This window comes from Taudactylus pleione, unplaced genomic scaffold (genome assembly GCF_031769625.1).
Source record: "Taudactylus pleione unplaced genomic scaffold, aTauple2 ptg000016l, whole genome shotgun sequence".
Taxonomy (NCBI): domain Eukaryota; kingdom Metazoa; phylum Chordata; class Amphibia; order Anura; family Myobatrachidae; genus Taudactylus; species Taudactylus pleione.
Window position 1 is genome coordinate 40,080,110 of NW_028284418.1, and position 17,876 is coordinate 40,097,985.

The 17,876-nt window shown below is 47.0% G+C and overlaps 1 protein-coding gene across 1 annotated transcript in view; it reads left to right on the forward strand.

Moving 5' to 3' along the window:
* Window positions 1–657: 657 nt before the first annotated feature.
* The window catches only part of TYSND1 (trypsin like peroxisomal matrix peptidase 1), a 41,916-nt gene continuing 24,697 nt past the window's right edge, over window positions 658–17,876 (forward strand). Inside the window, exons 1-3 of the mRNA XM_088475724.1 lie at window positions 658–2,732; window positions 5,289–5,419; window positions 13,649–13,834. Coding sequence (XP_088331850.1) covers window positions 1,480–2,732; window positions 5,289–5,419; window positions 13,649–13,834 — 1,570 coding nt within the window. The 5' untranslated portion in view covers window positions 658–1,479. The remainder of the gene's footprint in view (window positions 2,733–5,288; window positions 5,420–13,648; window positions 13,835–17,876) is intronic.

The following is a 17,876-nucleotide window of genomic DNA, read 5'->3' on the forward strand; positions in this document are numbered from 1 at the left end:
CGCCCCCTTTGGTGGGCGTGCCTGCCAGACGTAGGAAGGAACGCCTACCGTCTGAAGCCGGCCCCACTGACATCACTAGTGATGTCAGTGGGAGTGATTTTGGCTCTTGATAGAGCCAAAATCACTCCTGGCCTTGCGGTTGAAAAACCCAACCGCAGGCTTTTGCTCGCAGTTTCGATGGTCGCGATGGCAAAGACCATCATCCTGCACGCTCGTATATGCTGTGGGTGGTGACCCACAGCTATACGAGCGTCCAGGAGGACGCTCCATATTAATGGAGGTGGGCCCTGATTCAGAGCGAGCGCTCTGGTCAGAGCATCCGGCTCTGAATCAGGGCCAATGTCCCATCGGCCAGGCTGCAGTAGCTGACCGAGTCCTGGCAGTTTCCGAGGACAGGAAGTCTGGTTGCACCCACGCAGACCCTGGCCTCGTTCCTCCAGGAAAACGGGGATGACACCCCCGTTCTGGGAATGCTGCCCAGGAACGCCCCTGCTCCGCCTCCTAAACGCTGCAGCCTGTCAATCAGGCCGTGGCTGTGACGCTCTGCAAGCGAACTTGCAGACGGAGGGCTTTACATGTGCGGTCCTCCCACCATTGGAGATGTGCGCTAACCATCAAGTTAGCGTACGTCTCTGAATCAGGCCCAGTATGCGGCTATTTGATAGCAGGAATAATCAATGGTAGATAATTGCATAGTTTCTAATTCTACCCATCGATGGTTCCAGCTAAAACGCCCATCGAGGGCAGCCATGGATGGGTGTGTGGCACCTTTTTCTTCTCAGCCCGGAATCTGCAGGAGCATCATACGGGGAGGCTGTAATCTCTCCCTGCCTGGTCACAGCAGTCACAGACGGGTACGAGCTCACACAGCTCCTCAGCAGCAGAGGTCGCTGTAGGGAGCCGGTCCAAGCTCGGCCCGTTCCCTTTTTTACCCAAGCCCTGTATTATATATGTTGTGCAATGTGCACTACAGTCCGTTTCAGAGTCATCATTGACTATATGGCCCTTTAGGGCGGGACGGGAGACTGAATGTCCCGAAGTCATGTCACTCCATGCAGCCAATGAATGAAGCCGCAATGACGCAGCCGATAATGGAGTGTGAGACATAGCCAATCAAAGAGCAGGGCATCCGTGCAGTGACTGCTTCCTGCTGGTGCTGTCAGTGCTGGACTTTGTACACACACACTTGCAATGCATACTGTAGCTGCTTATTGTGCTGATTGGTTACTATAATGCTGCAATCTCTGTATTGAAGTGGTCGTCTAGAAATGCAGATTAGAACGTGAGGAGGACATCACTAAATAGATATGTATGCAATGGCAAGCACATTTCCTGTAATGTAGCCGCATTATTGTGCTAGCGCTGAGAAAGGAAATAAAGAGATTATTTCTGCAGTTTGTTGCTGCTTCATCTTCAGATTGCAGTAGTATTTCTAAATGCTAGTTTTACATATTGAATACTGCTAATTTCCCCATTGCCATGATTAATTCACCGCTGGTGCATGCAGAGTTTAGTGGTTGTGTTGTTACCACCTCCCAGGCACAACTGATATCTCCAGGGCAAAAAAACACAAATGCTAGTACTGTGGAAAGTGGGAATGTGCCCCCTCATCAGACTACCCCTAAAGCTGAATGCGATGGGCAGTGGAGTTGCAGTGGCGTGATTGTAGATCGGAATTTGGGCATTGTGATTTGCCAGGGAGCCATATTTTTTCCTTTTTTGAAAAAAACTGGCAGTAATTTTGCTGCCTCGGATCATGCTGTTCTTTCCGCTGATGACTTTCAGCCAGATTTACTCATTCAGGTTGAATGCCCATTAGCAGCACCAAAGGTAAACATAAAGTATGGCGCTGGCATTTGCAATGAGGTTCTGGACTTCAGACCTGAACTTGAAAATGTTCCCATATCAAGTCCGCAAAGTGAACGATATCAACTCCAGGCCCAGCTTCTTATGCTTTTACCGTGTCCGCAATTCCAAATGGCATTTTCCAAACTGTTCAGGAAAGAAGATGGATGGGTCTTCTCTAGTGAAGAAGAGAAGAAGGAGTATGGAGAGTTTCAGAAGGACCTTGCTTACCTTCATTGGTTTGCTGTTTTGAACCTACAAAGTTCACTGACCAAGAAGTTTCATAAAATGGATATCATGGACTCTTCCATGCTGGTAAAAGGAAGTACAGTGTTCGCTTGCGGATCTCCATTTGGATCTTTTTACCCAGACATCTTTCTGAATAGTATTAGCAAAGGTGTCCTAAGTAACACAGCAGGAGACAGAAATGTTGTGCTGCTCACTGATGCCCGTTGTTTGCCAGGCTCAGAAGGAGGGGGCATATTTTTGTTTGAACAAGGTGTATTGCATTTGGTGGGCATTATAGTGGCACCCCTCTGCTGGAAGACAAATGAGTGGGTAGGGTTGACATTGGCTTGCTCTATTAGCCATGTCTTTGAGAACATCACTAAGGCTGCTCACAAGGCAGGCATTGCTGTAAAAAATAAATTGGCAAATTTACATTTTGAAAACAAGGTTCTACCTATTCTTCAGAGAGGTCCTGGACCAGCTGGGCATTTGTTGGCAGCAGCTGTTTTAGTGGACTCAGGCCGAGCCTGGGGTTCTGGAGCTTTGTTGAACCAAAAAGTGGTATTGACATGCCGACACGTGGTTAGAGATTTATCCAAAGTACTTGTGAAGATCCAGTGTCCTAGAGTTACATGCGGACAACACCATACCTATAAAAGGTAGGTATTGCACATTGTTGTTTTGTTTAAGTGGTATTTGCCATGGGCATACTAGGACAGAGGGTAACCGCAACACTTTGTAAACGCTAACTGTAAACCTTATATATATATCTTTACTTTGTTAGGTGGGCACCCAATGCATCAGGTAACCCCTGGAGGGTGCCAGTGGAGGATAAATAAGCCACGGCACTTCGTTTGTTGATGCCAAGTAAATAATATGCTTGTTTGCATAACAGATTCCTGCTTTTTTTTTGGAGGGGGGGGGGTAGGTTCCTATAATTTCATTACTCCCACAGACCAACTAATGGCCTAAAGTGGCCTGGAAGCACTAACATTTATACATACTGCCTCACATCACTAAGGTCATGGGTTTGATCCCCACCACAGCCCTACCTCTGTGGAGTTTGAAAATAGTCCTTGTGCTTGCACACTCCAACAATGTACTAGTCAGTTAATTTGCTTGTGACAAAAAAGATCTCTAACCCTAGTGTGTAAGTGTGTGCTTGTACATGTGATAGGGAATATAGACTGTATGCACCTCTGGGGCAGGGACTGGTGTGAATGGCCAATATTTTCTGTAAAGCGCTGTGGAATATGTGTGCGCTATAAAAATAACTGGTAATAAATAAAGACCTACCTAAGTTATAAATAATGATGGACCAGGATACGTGTAGGGCAACAGAAGTAATTACAAGTTCGGTCATACATGTAGATCGGAAAAGTAGATAAGGTTTGGTCCCTTAGGCCAATTGGATCACTTCAGCATCGTTGAGGACTGTTAGCATGGCCAGAATATGTCCACATTCACAGGCTGTGCAATCTTTGGTCATCTTCCGACCTAATTTACGGACATGCACAACAATTATCATACTTTTAAAGCCCCATTGAGTATCATGAGTCTTTTCCGAGCTATGATCACTGATATTAAGTTAATTGCCTAATACCAGCTGCAGTATCGCAGCATGTATGCTGAGTGAAATGAATATATGACATTCTCATGAGTTCAAATAAATAATGCCATCCGTCATTAAAGGTCATCTAGTTTTTGGTAAGGTTATAGAGAAACATATATACACACTTACTACAATTGAATGTAGAGAGAGAATATTGCAGACAGTAAGCAACATTGGCATTATAAAGGGAGTGGTGGTATAACGAAGGAGCACTAATAAATATGTATAGCTGTACATTTTCCAACGTGCAGCTTTCTGGATAGACGAGAGAATATTTTTTGAAGCATTGCCAATGTTCATTGGTTGATTGGGTATAATTATAGTCTTTAAACACCTTATACTTATTAATTTTATTGTAGTAGATGCTGGCAGGAAACTGGAAGGTATACAATTACTGGGAAAATAATTTGTTCACTAAACAAAGGGGTAGATTTAATGGGATGCAGTTGATATGCTGGCGGATGGGATGCCGACAGTCGAAATTCCGCCGCCCGCCATAATGCCGATGCCAATAGCCCGAAGGACATCAGGACACCGGCGTCGGCATCCCGACCATTGGAAGCCTGAATGTCCGGACAGTGGTAAGTATGCGCGCTTAGGCACCCCCGGGGAGGGTTAGGCTAGGGAAAGGGGTGGTAAGGGTTAGGCACCCCCGTGGGGAGGTTATGGTTCAACACCCCCCCCCACAGGAGGTTTAGGGTGCAGGAAGGGGGGGTTAGGGTTAGGCACCATCGGGGGGAGGTTAAGGTTAGGTACCCCCCAGGGGAGGTTAGGGTTAGGCACCTCTAAGGGAGAATTAGTGTTAGGGGGGGGAGAGGGGAGGGTTAGGCTACTTACTACCTCTAGCCGGGAACTTCACCATTCGGCCTTTCATTGTCGGTATTTCGATTTAATAATGAGCAGTTTCCCAAAGCTGCTGATCATCGGCGGCTTTGATCGATACTTTTACAACCACAATAATAGCCAATGCTAAACCAGGCTTGCTTAAAGTGCCCCATACATTTGCCAGCTGTTTCCCCGATTTGACTGGAACTGCTGATTGGAAATGGCGACCGGCGGCCACTGATGTTTGCCAATCCGTCGGGGAATCTGTTAAATTCTTCATGTTAGAAATCCCCGGTTTGCTGATCCCATGTTTTGGTCAGGATCGGCAAACCAGGCAAATCCAACATGTTGGATTTCACCTATGCCCTGACCCCAGCACCTGAGGATCGAGGAAACCATTGGTTTCTATTGCCATTTTAAATACATCTATCTTTAGTAAATCTACCCCACTGACTGAAAGGACAATCTTGACGTGCAATATACATTAAAGAATTAGTTATAGTTAAATGTGCACACTATTCAAATCTTGAAAGCTGATGAAGCTGGTTGATCAGAGGACTTTTTACACATTTTAAAGTATTTCTTTTTTACAATTTCTTTTATTGAATAAAATTATAATGATGATCTTTCTAACAAGTTACAAGGGCGGTATTCAACAGAAATGCTATCTCTTCTACATCAGTGTTTCTCCCAACTCAGCCATAAGAGTAAATGCTTTGATGATGGTCCTGTGTAAGTGAATAATTAGTGATTTTCCATTTTTATTCATTTTGTCCAGGTTTCAGACAGTCACAGGTCGAGTGGTGTTTTCTACTTCCGAATCTTCTCCTTATGACATTGCCGTTGTCGAACTTGATGAACCCGTTCCTGGTGTTTCTGAACCAGTTTTGGCTTCTGGCTACAGTGCAGGTATGTTACCATTTTTACATGACCTCCCTTATTAATGGGTGCTTTTTTTGTTAAAGTCTATTGGTAAATGTTATGTCCCATTCTTGTAACTTGGCTGCTGACTAATGTGTTTGATGCCCAGCTACTGTTTATAGTTGTCAAGGGCAGCATAAAGTCAGCCATGCATTCTTATTGCTAAAGTCTTCTGAACACGCACACTATAGACTCTTCCACCTCGTAAGCTTAGTGTGCCATAAAGAAGAGAAAAAAAGGTTTCATATTATCGTGGCAAGCCTGTATCCTTATAACAGACTATGGGCCTGATTCAGAGATGAATGTACATCTCCGTCTCCGATGCGCATTTGCAGAATGGATCCTGCTATTATGGTCACAGACGCCCCCAAGCTGCAGCATGATTGACATGTGGCAGTGTTTGAGGGGTGTGGCTGGTCACCGTTCTCGGAAACGGGGACATTTGGCCCCCATTTTTTTCTGGGAGGGATGAGGCCAGGGCAGTGGCGTAACTAGGGGGGGTCGAGAGGGGCACGTGCCCTGGGTGCTGTGGCAGGCCCAGCAAAGGGAGGCGCAGCCTGCCAGGGCATCATACCCACACCGCCACCATTGTGCACGATGTAATGAGCAGGCAACTGTGCCAGCTGGTGCTGACTGTAGGGGGAGCTGCAGCAGAAGCGCACAGACCCTCCCAGGCATCTTGAGAGCAGCAGGGTGACAGAGTCCTTCCTTGGTTCTCTCTCAGCTCCGGAGCAGCCAGGTGAGTATTACATTTTTTTGGGGGGAGGGGAGGTGATGGTGTCGCTGAGAGACAACGCAGGGGAAGGTGATGGTGTGCTGAGAGACAACGCAGGGGGGAGGTGATGCAGGGGGGAGGCAATGGTGTGCTGAGAGTTGATGCAGGGGGAGGGGCGAAGGTGTGGCTGAGAGACGACGCAGGGGGGAGGTGATGGTGTGCTGAAAGACAACGCAAGAGGGAAGCAATGGTGTGCTGAGAGACAATGCAGGGGGGAGGTGATGGTGTGCTGAGATATGACTCGGGGGAGGCAATGGTGTGACTGAAAGACAACACTGGGGGGGAGACTGGGAGGGATCTTGTTGGATCCCCCTTTGGGAATGCTGTGAAAAAAAGCTCATACAATAGACTTCTATTAGGCAACACCATCTATACATGACCTTGCCTATCTGGTACAAGCTTTGGAAGTGTTGCTTTCTGGAACTTGATACATACTGTATGGTGGGTGCATTCAAACGTCCGAAAATTGCAGTTTTCTGCATTTCAGTGTTAGTATAGCACGCCATGTGTTCTCATACCTACCCCTTCTCATTTTTTTCAGGAACTATGTAAAAAAAATTATAATTATTGTGTACCATAAGATAAAAATATATATTTTTTTCCAAATGCACTGCATTTAAAACAATATTCATGCATGTACAAGGTTAACAGATACAATATTCATGCATGCACAAGGTTAACAGATACAGTATATGAAGGTTCGCACTTGGGTAGTACCGTAATAGTGCGTTTTTTGGACTCAATATTTGAAGGGAGTCCATCCCTACCTCATCCCCAAGCAGGTCCCGCTCAGGTGCCAGCAGGCTTGTAGCGCAGCTGTACATACCAAAATATTTTATGTAAAAAAGGCCTGGGAAGCGAGAGTCACCTTTTAATATGGTGCAGCCTGTTTTTAAAGGTGTTGTCCAAGAATGGACACATGACACTCTGGAGTCTAAGTGGAGAAAAGGGGGCTAAACACAAAAGGCAGAAAATCCCTATACTGTACATATCGCTTCTTGAAATGTACTAAAGGATTTTCTCTGTCTTCTGACTGCTAGCAGTAATAGCAGGCTAGAATATCGCTCTGCATCTGTGTCACTTAGCCCTAAGTGATCCAGGTGTTACTAAGAGGCGAGGTCACTTAGCATCAGCTGTCTTCTCCAGTGGAGGCTTCATCATATCTAGATATCTGCTTCTACACACCGGAGAAGCAGAAAGGGAGCTCTTGTTAGTTTGGCCGCTTGTCAATAAAGCTTTTACAAAAAACGGAACTGCAGTGCTGCTCGGGACTCGTTGGAGAGCAGAAGTGAGAGACCACACACTCCATACTAGTATGTGTCTGTGCAGTCACCGCCGAGGGGGTGACTTTTTGTTCACCGTGTTCGGCAGGACCTTTCTTAGTAAAACATGAGTGTCACGATCTGTCACGGGAAATTCCTCGGATGAGGACATAAAGCCAGGAGGTTAGGGTGGCTAGGGAACAAGTAGGGGGTCTATTTACTAAGCCTTGAATGGGGATAAAGTCGACGGAGATAAGGTGCCAGCCAACCAGCTCCTAACTGTCATTTTTCAAACAAAGCCTGTGAAATGGCAGTTAGGAGCTGATTGGCTGGTACTTTACCTCCGTTTACTTTATATCCATCCAAGGCTTAGTAAATAGACCCGTAGATGAGTGACAGTTACTAAGTCTTCGTATTGCAGCCAAACCCAGGTTTGGCTAGACCTGCCCAGAGGCACGGAGTCTAACCCACTTGGTGGTCTTCACCAGTGACCCCTCCAGTTGGGATTTTTGGTTTCGCTGCACCAAGTGAACAGGTCGCAGCCCTCTACACAGGCAAGCCGCTAGATCCCCTTCCGTAGATCGACCCTGACGTCATCAGCCAGTGTCCAATGTCATTCCCTACCATCCAAGTGGGCACAGAGGGGGAATATAATCATGTGGCGAGCCCGAAACGTGGTGAGCGAAGCGTGTCCGCGAGGGGCCAACTTTCTTTTTTGGGTGAACTGTGTGGGCAGGAAACTGCACTTTCGCCCTCAGTTCACGTCACTTCCAGGTACAATATCTGAAGGGGAAATATACCTTTCCCTCTGGACAGGTACCTGGGAGTGGCAGGAAAACCGGAAACTATACTACAATTAGTTAACACTGGTAACCCTAGAAATGTATTGACACTGAGAAATACAGAAATTAGATGTTTACTGGAGATGAGTCAGACGCAGGCTTGCTCTGAGAAGCACAGGGAATGTAGACAGAGGGGTGCACTGAGAAGTACTGGAGATCCAGATGCAGACTTGCTCTGAGAAACACAGGGAATGTAGACACAGGTGTATTGTAGATCCAGACAGGGAACACAATTAACTGTGCAGGGAACTCAGACGCAGGTGAGTGAACTTGATACACTGAAGAGACAATCACGGAGGACAATAACTGCAGGGAACTCAGTCGCAGGTGAGTGAACTTGGGAGCTGATTCAGACCCGCTTGCTAGGAAGCGATCGCTCATAGCTGGCCGATTTTGCAATTTTTCCAATGTGCATGCGCGAACCACTGCGACAGATCGGGAAGCAATCGCTTGCCCAGCATAGACAGTCCAATTGAATAAGTGACAGGAGAGGCCTTTTGTGGGTGGTAACGGGCAGGTCACTAGAAACAGGGGAGTGAAGGTACTAATGCAGGTGTGCCTGAGCGTTTCAAAGCCATTTCAGAGGCGTGCATAATTAACAGGCAAGTCATAGTACATGTTACCTGGTTGTATTTCACACTGAAGTAATCGCAGTGCTTGCGGCATGGTATAGTCTACCTCAAGCGCTGCGAGCACATCCGCTGGTGCTCGATGTTTCAATGTTTTCATGCACTTCCAGGAGATGACGTGCGCAAGTGGGCGTTTTAAGACTGGCTGGTGGGAGTCTGCATACACAAAGTGATCGCACACCAAGACATAGTGGGCTTGCTAATGCCTTGGAGTACAATCGAATGCCTTGCTGGGCGTGTGCTGGATTTGCATATGTTGGGAGCGAGTGAATGCATCTAGCGAGCGGGTCTGAATGAGCTCCTTGATACACTGTAGAAACAATTGTAGGAATAATGGAAGGTGCTTCGTGAATCCAGACGCAGAGAACTTAAACTAGTGCTTGGGAATGGTACAGGAGGAGACACAGGAAACTTGGTAATGGAGCCAGAGCTGGGTAAACTCAAGAGGATTAGCTGAAGCAAAACTTCAGGTAAAACTGGAGTTTCAGCACAGAGCCAGGCGCTGACATATACACAGGAGAGTAGATGCTGATTAGTGCTGAAATAGTTAAACAGGTGTCTCAACACAGAGACAGGTGCTGACACATACACAGGATAATTAGACAGTGATTAGTGCTGGAGTTCCAGCACAGAGACAAGTATTGGAGAATCACTGGAGGAGTCTGATCCTGGGAAACACTGGAAGAATTACTGGTAATAAACAGAATAAAGCTAGGAGCGACTCCAGTCACTGGAGAAGTGAAGTTGAACAGCAGCTTCCTGTTCCTGGAGTCAGGCTAAATACCCTTAGGTAGCTGGTCATTGGATCAGCTGAGTGACCGCAGGACTACCATTGGGAGAGACCAGTCAGGTGATATGGATCAACATGGCTGCACCCATGCTTTTCCACCACAGGAACCCAGGATGCACGCACGGAAGCCCTAGCAGACCCCGGGGAGAATACTAAGCCACCACTCACCTCCACTCCCAGCGAATGAACACCTAAGCCCCAGACGCCGGGGCGCAGAGGTGAGTAGCGGCATATCCCAGGCCACATCCTGACGGTGTGGTAGCCACTCCTGCTTCTCACCGATAACAGGCGAGGCAGTAGCTTCATTAATTGAAGTGGAGTCTTAGTACATGCAGCCCTGTGTGTTTTCAGTGCTGTCAGACTCCAGTGCTTCCGTGCAGCTCTATTGTACAGGACAGCGTGTATTGCACTTGCTGCTGTAAGAAAAATTTACTTCATTACCTTTAGTCCAGCAGCTTCTTTTAGGTAATGAAGGGGTGGAAGCATCCCACCACATGTACATACTGGTTGTTGTCCGTGGTTTTGCCCACGATGAAATCTCTTCTGCCAACACAATTTTTTTTTTTTATTTGAGTTCTAGTTGTATTGCTTTGCATAGGGGCCCTTTCACGGAAGTGGTACACATGACCAGCAGCGCTATACAAACTGGTGGCAGCAGCGCCTTCACCCACCACTCACACCAATGTCACTGTGTGCCCTGTGCACAGACTGCTATGTAGCCTATCCTATTCATCCACCACTCACACCAATGTCACTGTGTGCCCTGTGCACAGGCTGCTATGTAGCTGATCCTATTCACCCACCACTCACACCAATGTCACTGTGTGCCCTGTGCACAGATTGCTATGCAGCCTATCCTATTCACCCACCACTCACACCAATGTCACTGTGTGCCCTGTGCACAGACTGCTATGTAGCCTATCCTATTCACCCACCACTCACACCAATGTCACTGTGTGCCCTGTGCACAGACTGCTATGTAGCCTATCCTATTCACCCACCACTCACACCAATGTCACTGTGTGCCCTGTGCACAGACTGCTATGTAGCCTATCCTATTCACCCACCACTCACACCAATGTCACCGTGTGCCCTATGCACAGACTGCCATGTAGCCTCTCCTATTCACCCACCACTCACACCAATGTCACTGTGTGCCCTGTGCATAGACTGCTATGCAGCCTATCCTATTCACCCACCACTCACACCAATGTCACTGTGTGCCCTGTGCACAGACTGCTATGTAGCCTATCCTATTCACCCACCACTCACACTAATGTCACTGTGTGCCCTGTGCACAGACTGCTATGTAGCCTATCCTATTCACCCACCACTCACACCAATGTCACTGTGTGCCCTGTGCACAGACTGCTATGTAGCCTATCCTATTCACCCACCACTCACACCCATATCACTGTGTGCCCTGTGCACAGACTATGTAGCCTATCCTATTCACCCACCACTCACACCCATATCACTGTGTGCCCTGTGCACAGACTATGTAGCCTATCCTATTCACCCACCACTCACACCAATGTCACTGTGTCCCCTGTGCACAGACTGCTATGTACATAGAGAACATAGGCATGCTGCATATAATTTTAATCAGCAGAAGCTGCCTGTGCTATCTATTCTCATCGTTGTGCAAATAAGACACATTTGAAGGTAAAAAGATGCACAAAAAGACGCTCTGCGCTACTGAGTCACATTGAGCTCCCGCTTCATGTGTGGCACGACTTGTAGCACATGGAGGATAGATGTATGTGGGCACATCTGTAATTATGGCTAAAATACGGTTTTACAAATATTGACATTTTCAGATTACATACCATTGAATAATGCAATGGATCATAGGTATTAAAGTGGTATATTATAATAAGGATTGGATATTTAAAGCAAAACAACTACCAAACCTCATTACATGGCATTCACAGTGTAGAAGATGCTCTGGCTGGTCTCCATGACAACATTGAACTTGAGCTTATTTTTCTTTTAGCAGGAATACTACAGAGGTCACAACAACAACTGAAGCTCTTCTCTAAGGTTAAATAGCCTTCTGACTATAGGGCATTGCTATAGTGGTAATATTAATTTGCTGTGTGGCGTCAGGAGAGAAGCTACTAGGGCACAGCTGCTTCTATAGATTGCATCCAGGAATGAAGGGGCTGATAAACACTTTATTACTCTATCATGTAATTATGTTCGGTCTCACACTTCGTAGAGTTCTAATGTTCTGGAAAATATTAATGAATATTTCCAAACATGTCCTTTCATATACATAATGCTGTAATCGTTTTGTAAAACCCATCACATCCTCAACTGCCAATGGCAAAGTAAAATGGATATATATGAGGTTGGTTCAATAAATAAGGTAACAATTTAATTGCATAAATCTATTCAACTCGTACATATACTTTGTATACATGTGTGTGTGTGTGTGTATGTATGTATATATATATATATATATATATATATATATTTCCACATAGTCCCCATACTTGTTTAAGCATCTGTTCCAACAGTACACCGAGGCATCTATCCCGGCATAGAAGAACTCAGTGTCAAATGACTGAAGCCAGGACATGACGGCTTCCTGAACTTTACCATAGGTTGCAAATCGCCTGCCACCCAGCTACTTTCATCAATGGTTCAAAGAGATGGAAATCACTCAGTGCCAGGTCAGGGATGTAGGGAGGATGGTCCAGTACCTCCCAATAGTAGTGCCGTAACAACTCACAAGTGAAGTTGGCTGAGTGCAGCCTGTCATTATCGTGCAGCTATGCGACGCCTGGCAGCACCCCAGTTCGTTTTCGACTAATTGCCCTCTGCAACCGGCTCAATGTATCACAATAGCGGGCAGCCTTCACAGTATCTCCCTTTGTGAGGAAATCAACTAAAAACACTCCTTATGGTCTCAAAACACGGTCACCATGACCTTCTTTTTAGCTGATGGAGTTGTTTCAAATTTCTTTGAATGTGGGGATGATGTGTGTTTCCATGTCATGGATGCTTGCTTAGTCTTCAGAGTCACGTGATGTTCCCCTGTTTCATTTTCTGTAACAGTACACTGCAGGAACTGCACTCCCTTCTCATGGTACCATATCAAGTGCACCAGACACAATCCCATCCTATTGGTTTTGTGAACTTCTGTGAGCTGCTTCGGTACCCAGCGTGTTCACTTTTTCCTGTACCCCAGTTGCTCATGAATGATGTTGTGCACACTACCCACTGAGATGTTCAGTTCATCAGCAATATCACTAAAATGCGTCTGTCCTCCTGAATCAGACCTTCAATGCAGCACAAATTGACATCTGTGGTGGACAAGCATGGCCGGGAAAACGTTGCTCATCTTGAAGTCTGTCCTGCCATTTTTAAATGCAGTGTTTCCATGACATGACGTTATTACCAGACACCTCAACAAGTTGGCGATGAGTTTCAGCTGTTGATGTGCCCTTTAGATGCATAAATCTGATCACACTATGCACCTCAGTATTTGACCATGTTTCCGCCAGCCCCGCCATCTTACTACTGATGCTGGGACAGTATGACTGATATGAGACGCAGTCTAATGGCCGTGAGGGGAAGCAGTGGTCTACCTGCTCTGGCCTGGTGGGAAATTAGAATGAGAACATTACACACGTGAGAGGTCTTGTTACCTTACTTATTGAACTACCCTAGTGTGTGTGTGTGTGTATGTATGTATGTATGTATGTATATATATATATATATATATATATATATATATATATATATATATGCCTCTAATTGTGGAACTTTGGAAAGTGTATTTTTCGTTTTGGTCATCATGCTCCATCAGGTGTCTGTATTCCATAAATATGAAGAGTGGAGCCACATTTATTGTATAATATTGCACATCTATAGCCCTGTAAGTCTCACTCATGTGTTTGGCGTTTCACAGGAGATGATGTTATCATTGTTGGATTTGGCGCCTTTGGAGAAAGCTGTGGTCCTTCTGTGACGTCTGGTGTCCTATCAGCAGTGATTTCTGTGGGTAATGTCCCAGTTATGTTACAGACATCCTGTGCTGTACATGGAGGCTCTAGTGGAGGGCCCTTGTTTTCTGCTCAATCCGGAGAACTGCTAGGTAACAAATAATCTAGCTTTCCCATTATATATAGAGAAACTATTTTTCTTCTTTTTAAATTGTTGAGCATCTTTAATATTGTTAAATTTGTTTATGCTTAGGTTACTCAATTTGCCTTTTTTTAACATAAAATCCTTGTGTAAAAGAAAGTGTAATAGAATGCTGTATTTCATCTGCATCTAAATATTGCATCCAGGCATGAAGAGGCTGACATCTCAGACATTGTGTCAGTCATATCCTTCAATCACATTATTATGTCATTAAACAATATTTTCCATGTGGCAGCTAAGAAAGTAATTTTGAATAAATTGCAGTTCCAGTACTGAACCTTACCCAGCCTGTGGCCAGGACCTAATTAATGTAGAGGGACATGTTTGTTGTTGTTCCATATCCTGCTAGCTATCGTCTGTCATCAATCTGGCAAAGCATGCTGGGGCGTGTCGATGCAGGCAGGGCCGGATTAACAATGGGGCGGGTGGAGCTACATTGAAAATAGGCCCACTGCAGTGCAGACAGGAAAAACATTTATTTATTTTTTTACCTGTCACCACCAACAGCCCAGCTCACTGCCCAGCTCATTCACCTCCTGGCCGCCCGCAGTTTAGCCCATTCTCATCTCCCCGAAGCCCCGCCAACACCTGGCCCGCCAAAGCTCAGCCCACTAGTCATCTGAAGCTCTGCCCCCCTGTGCTGTCCTACTCCTAACTTCCTAAGCTGTGTGTGTCCTAGCTCAGGAAGGAAAGCAGCCCAGGCCTCAGCATGTCCAGAATCTCTCCACAGGTCAGTGTAATGTCTGGCCTCTATGTATATATGTATGAATATATTACACACACACACACACGTGTGTTAAATTAGGTGGGTAGTACACAGGTACATATGTGTGTGTATATATGTCTGTGTGTTTGTATATATGTATGTACACATAAATGTGTTTGTGTGTGTGCGTATATATATGTGTGTGTGTGTGTGTGTGTGTGTATATATATATATATATATATATATAAAGTTTATTATAAACACACAATCGTGCATAGGCGGCACTCGCGACGACTCAATAAAACTTCAACGCCAGTAAGTGGATCAACGTTTCAATGCTTGATGCATTTTCGTCAGGATACAAGAAACATTTAAAAATGGCTTACCTAAATACATCAGATCACCAGTGAACAAACGCCTCGGATTCCGCCAAAAGCGAGCCTCCGATGACGTCATCTTGTGACCACCCACACCACCCACAGGCTATACGAGCGTGCATTGTGATGGTCGCGATGGTCGAGACCATCGCGACCATCGAATTTGCGAGCCGGAGCCTGCGGTTGAGGTTTTCAACCGCAAGCTCCGGAGTGATTTTGGCTCTATCAGAGCCAAAATCACTCCCACTGACATCACTAGTGATGTCAGTGGGCCGGCTTCTGACGGGAGGCGTTCCCGTGGGAACGCCCCCGTCAGGGAGGCACGCCCCCGGCACGCCCACCAAAGGGGGCGTGCTGTCAATCAACATTGACAGCACGCCCCCTTTGATTGGACACAACGAGCGAAGGACTTTCCTTCGCTCGTCGCGTCTGGCGCATGCGCACGACGGAGCTCCCTCCGTCGTGCGCATGCTCAGTCCATAACATCGACCCACTTGCGAGCGGACAGCCGCTCGCGAGTGGGTCTGAATCAGGCCCATAGTTTCTATTTAATAGCACAAGCATGTTCACAAAAGACATTGGTATTCAAACAAGTACCTGTATCTAATATTTAGAAGTAAACATTATGATCAAAACAGGGGATCCCTGGTTAAACCTAGTAGGGCAATAAAAGATGTTGCACAACTTTACCATTAAATTAAATTTGATGTCATGTGTAACATAATGTTAGTCCGATATCATATGTCTTAATTATTATAGAAATGATTGTATGCCTGATTGTTCATTTAAGCCTTTGGGAGTCAGCGTGTCTAATCTATAGATCCAACGCGATTCCAATTGAAACATTGATCCACTTACTGGCGTTGAAGTTTTATTGAGTCGTCGCGAGTGCCGCATATGCACGATTGTATATAAGTTTATCCTCCCGTACAGGGAGATAAAAGGAGGGCACCGGGCGCAATATATTTCAGTTTAGCACTGGAGTGCCAGCTATTGGAATTGCTATATATATATATATATATATATATATATATGTCATACCTCCCAACTTTTGTAAAATCAGGATTATCCCCGAATAGTGAAGAGATGCTGTGCACATGCGCACAACATCTATTCACCCGCTGCTCTGCTGAGCAGCAGTAAGATTAGTTTTTCCCAGGTTTCCCCCACTGCGGGACACTGCGGCCCGCGAGTGGGATGGCGGGGCAGTACCTGAATAGCGGGACTGTCCCGCCAGAAGCTGGACATTTGGGAGGTACGCATGCATACATACATACGGGACTGCAGTACGGCTTCCAGGTCCCAGCAGTCATGACCTCTGAGTATTCCCCACTATCCCTAATCCAGGGGCGTACTAAGAGAGGAGGGGGCCCCCTCCTCTCTCCCCAGCAACCGGCAGTGCACTAAGCGCAGCAGTAGTAGACTCTGGGCCCTAGTCACTGGGAAAATGGCATGATAGCCATTTTCCTGGTGATTTCACTACTGCCCATATGCAAAATGCTGGGATGGCCGCGGTGGCCATTTTCCAGGCGCTTTATGCAGCTCTGTATATTGGTGCAGGGTGTGCGGTGTGGCCTCCCTAGACCCAGGGGCCCGTGTGCACCACACTCCCTGCACCCATTATAGATACGCTCCTGACCTAACCCTCCCTGTAGTGCCTAACATCCTCCCCCCGCAGTCTAACTGTAACCTAGCTCCTAACCCTCCCTGCAGTGCCTAACCCTATCCTCCTCCCCTCACAGCCTAACCCTAACTCTCCATGCAGTACCCCCCTCACCCTAACCCTCCATGCAGTACCCCCCTCACCCTAACCCTCCATGCAGTACCCCCCTCACCCTAACCCTCCTATCTACCCCCCTCACAGCCTAATCCTTACCCTCCATAGTGCCTATCACTAACCTTCTGCCCACACAGCCTAGTCTTAACCCTCCATGCGGTACCTAACGCTATCTACCCCCCTCACAGCCTAACCCTCCTTAGTGCCTATCCCTCCCCTCCTCCCCTCACAGTCTAGCCTTAACCCTCCCTAGTGCCTATCCCTATCCTCCTCCCCCCACAGCCTAACCCTAACCCTCCATAGTGCCTATCCCTGTCCTCCCCTCACAGCCTAACCCTCCCTAGTGCCTATCCCTATCCTCCCCTCACAGCCTAACCCTCCCTAGTGCCTATCCCTGTCCTCCTCCCCCCACAGCCTAACCCTAACCTTCCCTAGTGCCTATTCCTGTCCTCCTCCCCCCAAAGCCTAACCCTAACCCTCCCTAGTGCCTATCCCTATCCTCCCCTCACAGCCTAATCCTAACCCTCCCTAGTGCCTATCCCTATCCTCCCCTCACAGCCTAACCCTAACCCTCCCTAGTGCCTATCCATATCCTCCCCTCACAGCCTAACCCTAACCCTCCCTAGTGCCTATCCCTGTCCTCCTCCCCTCACAGCCTAACCCTAAGCCTCCATAGTGCCTATCCCTATCCTCCTCCCCCACAGCCTAGCCTTAACCCTCCCTGCAGTGCCTAACCCTATCTATCCCCCTCACAGCCTAACCCTCCTTAGTGCCTATCCCTATCCTCCTCCCCTCACAGCATAGCCTTAACCCTCCCTGCAGTGCCTAACTCTATCTACCCTCCTCACAGCCTAACCCTCCTTAGTGCCTATCCCTATCCTCCTCCCCTCACAGCCTAGCCTTAACCCTCCCTGCAGTGCCTAACCCTATCTACCCTCCTTAGTGCCTATCCCTATCCTCCTCCCCTCACAGCATAGCCTTAACGCTCCCCGCAGTGCCTAACCCTATCTATCCTCCTCACAGCCTAACCCTCCTTAGTGCCTATCCCTATCATCCTCCCCTCACAGCATAGCCTTAACCCTCCCTGCAGTGCCTAACCCTATCTACCCCCCTCACAGCCTAACCCTCCTTA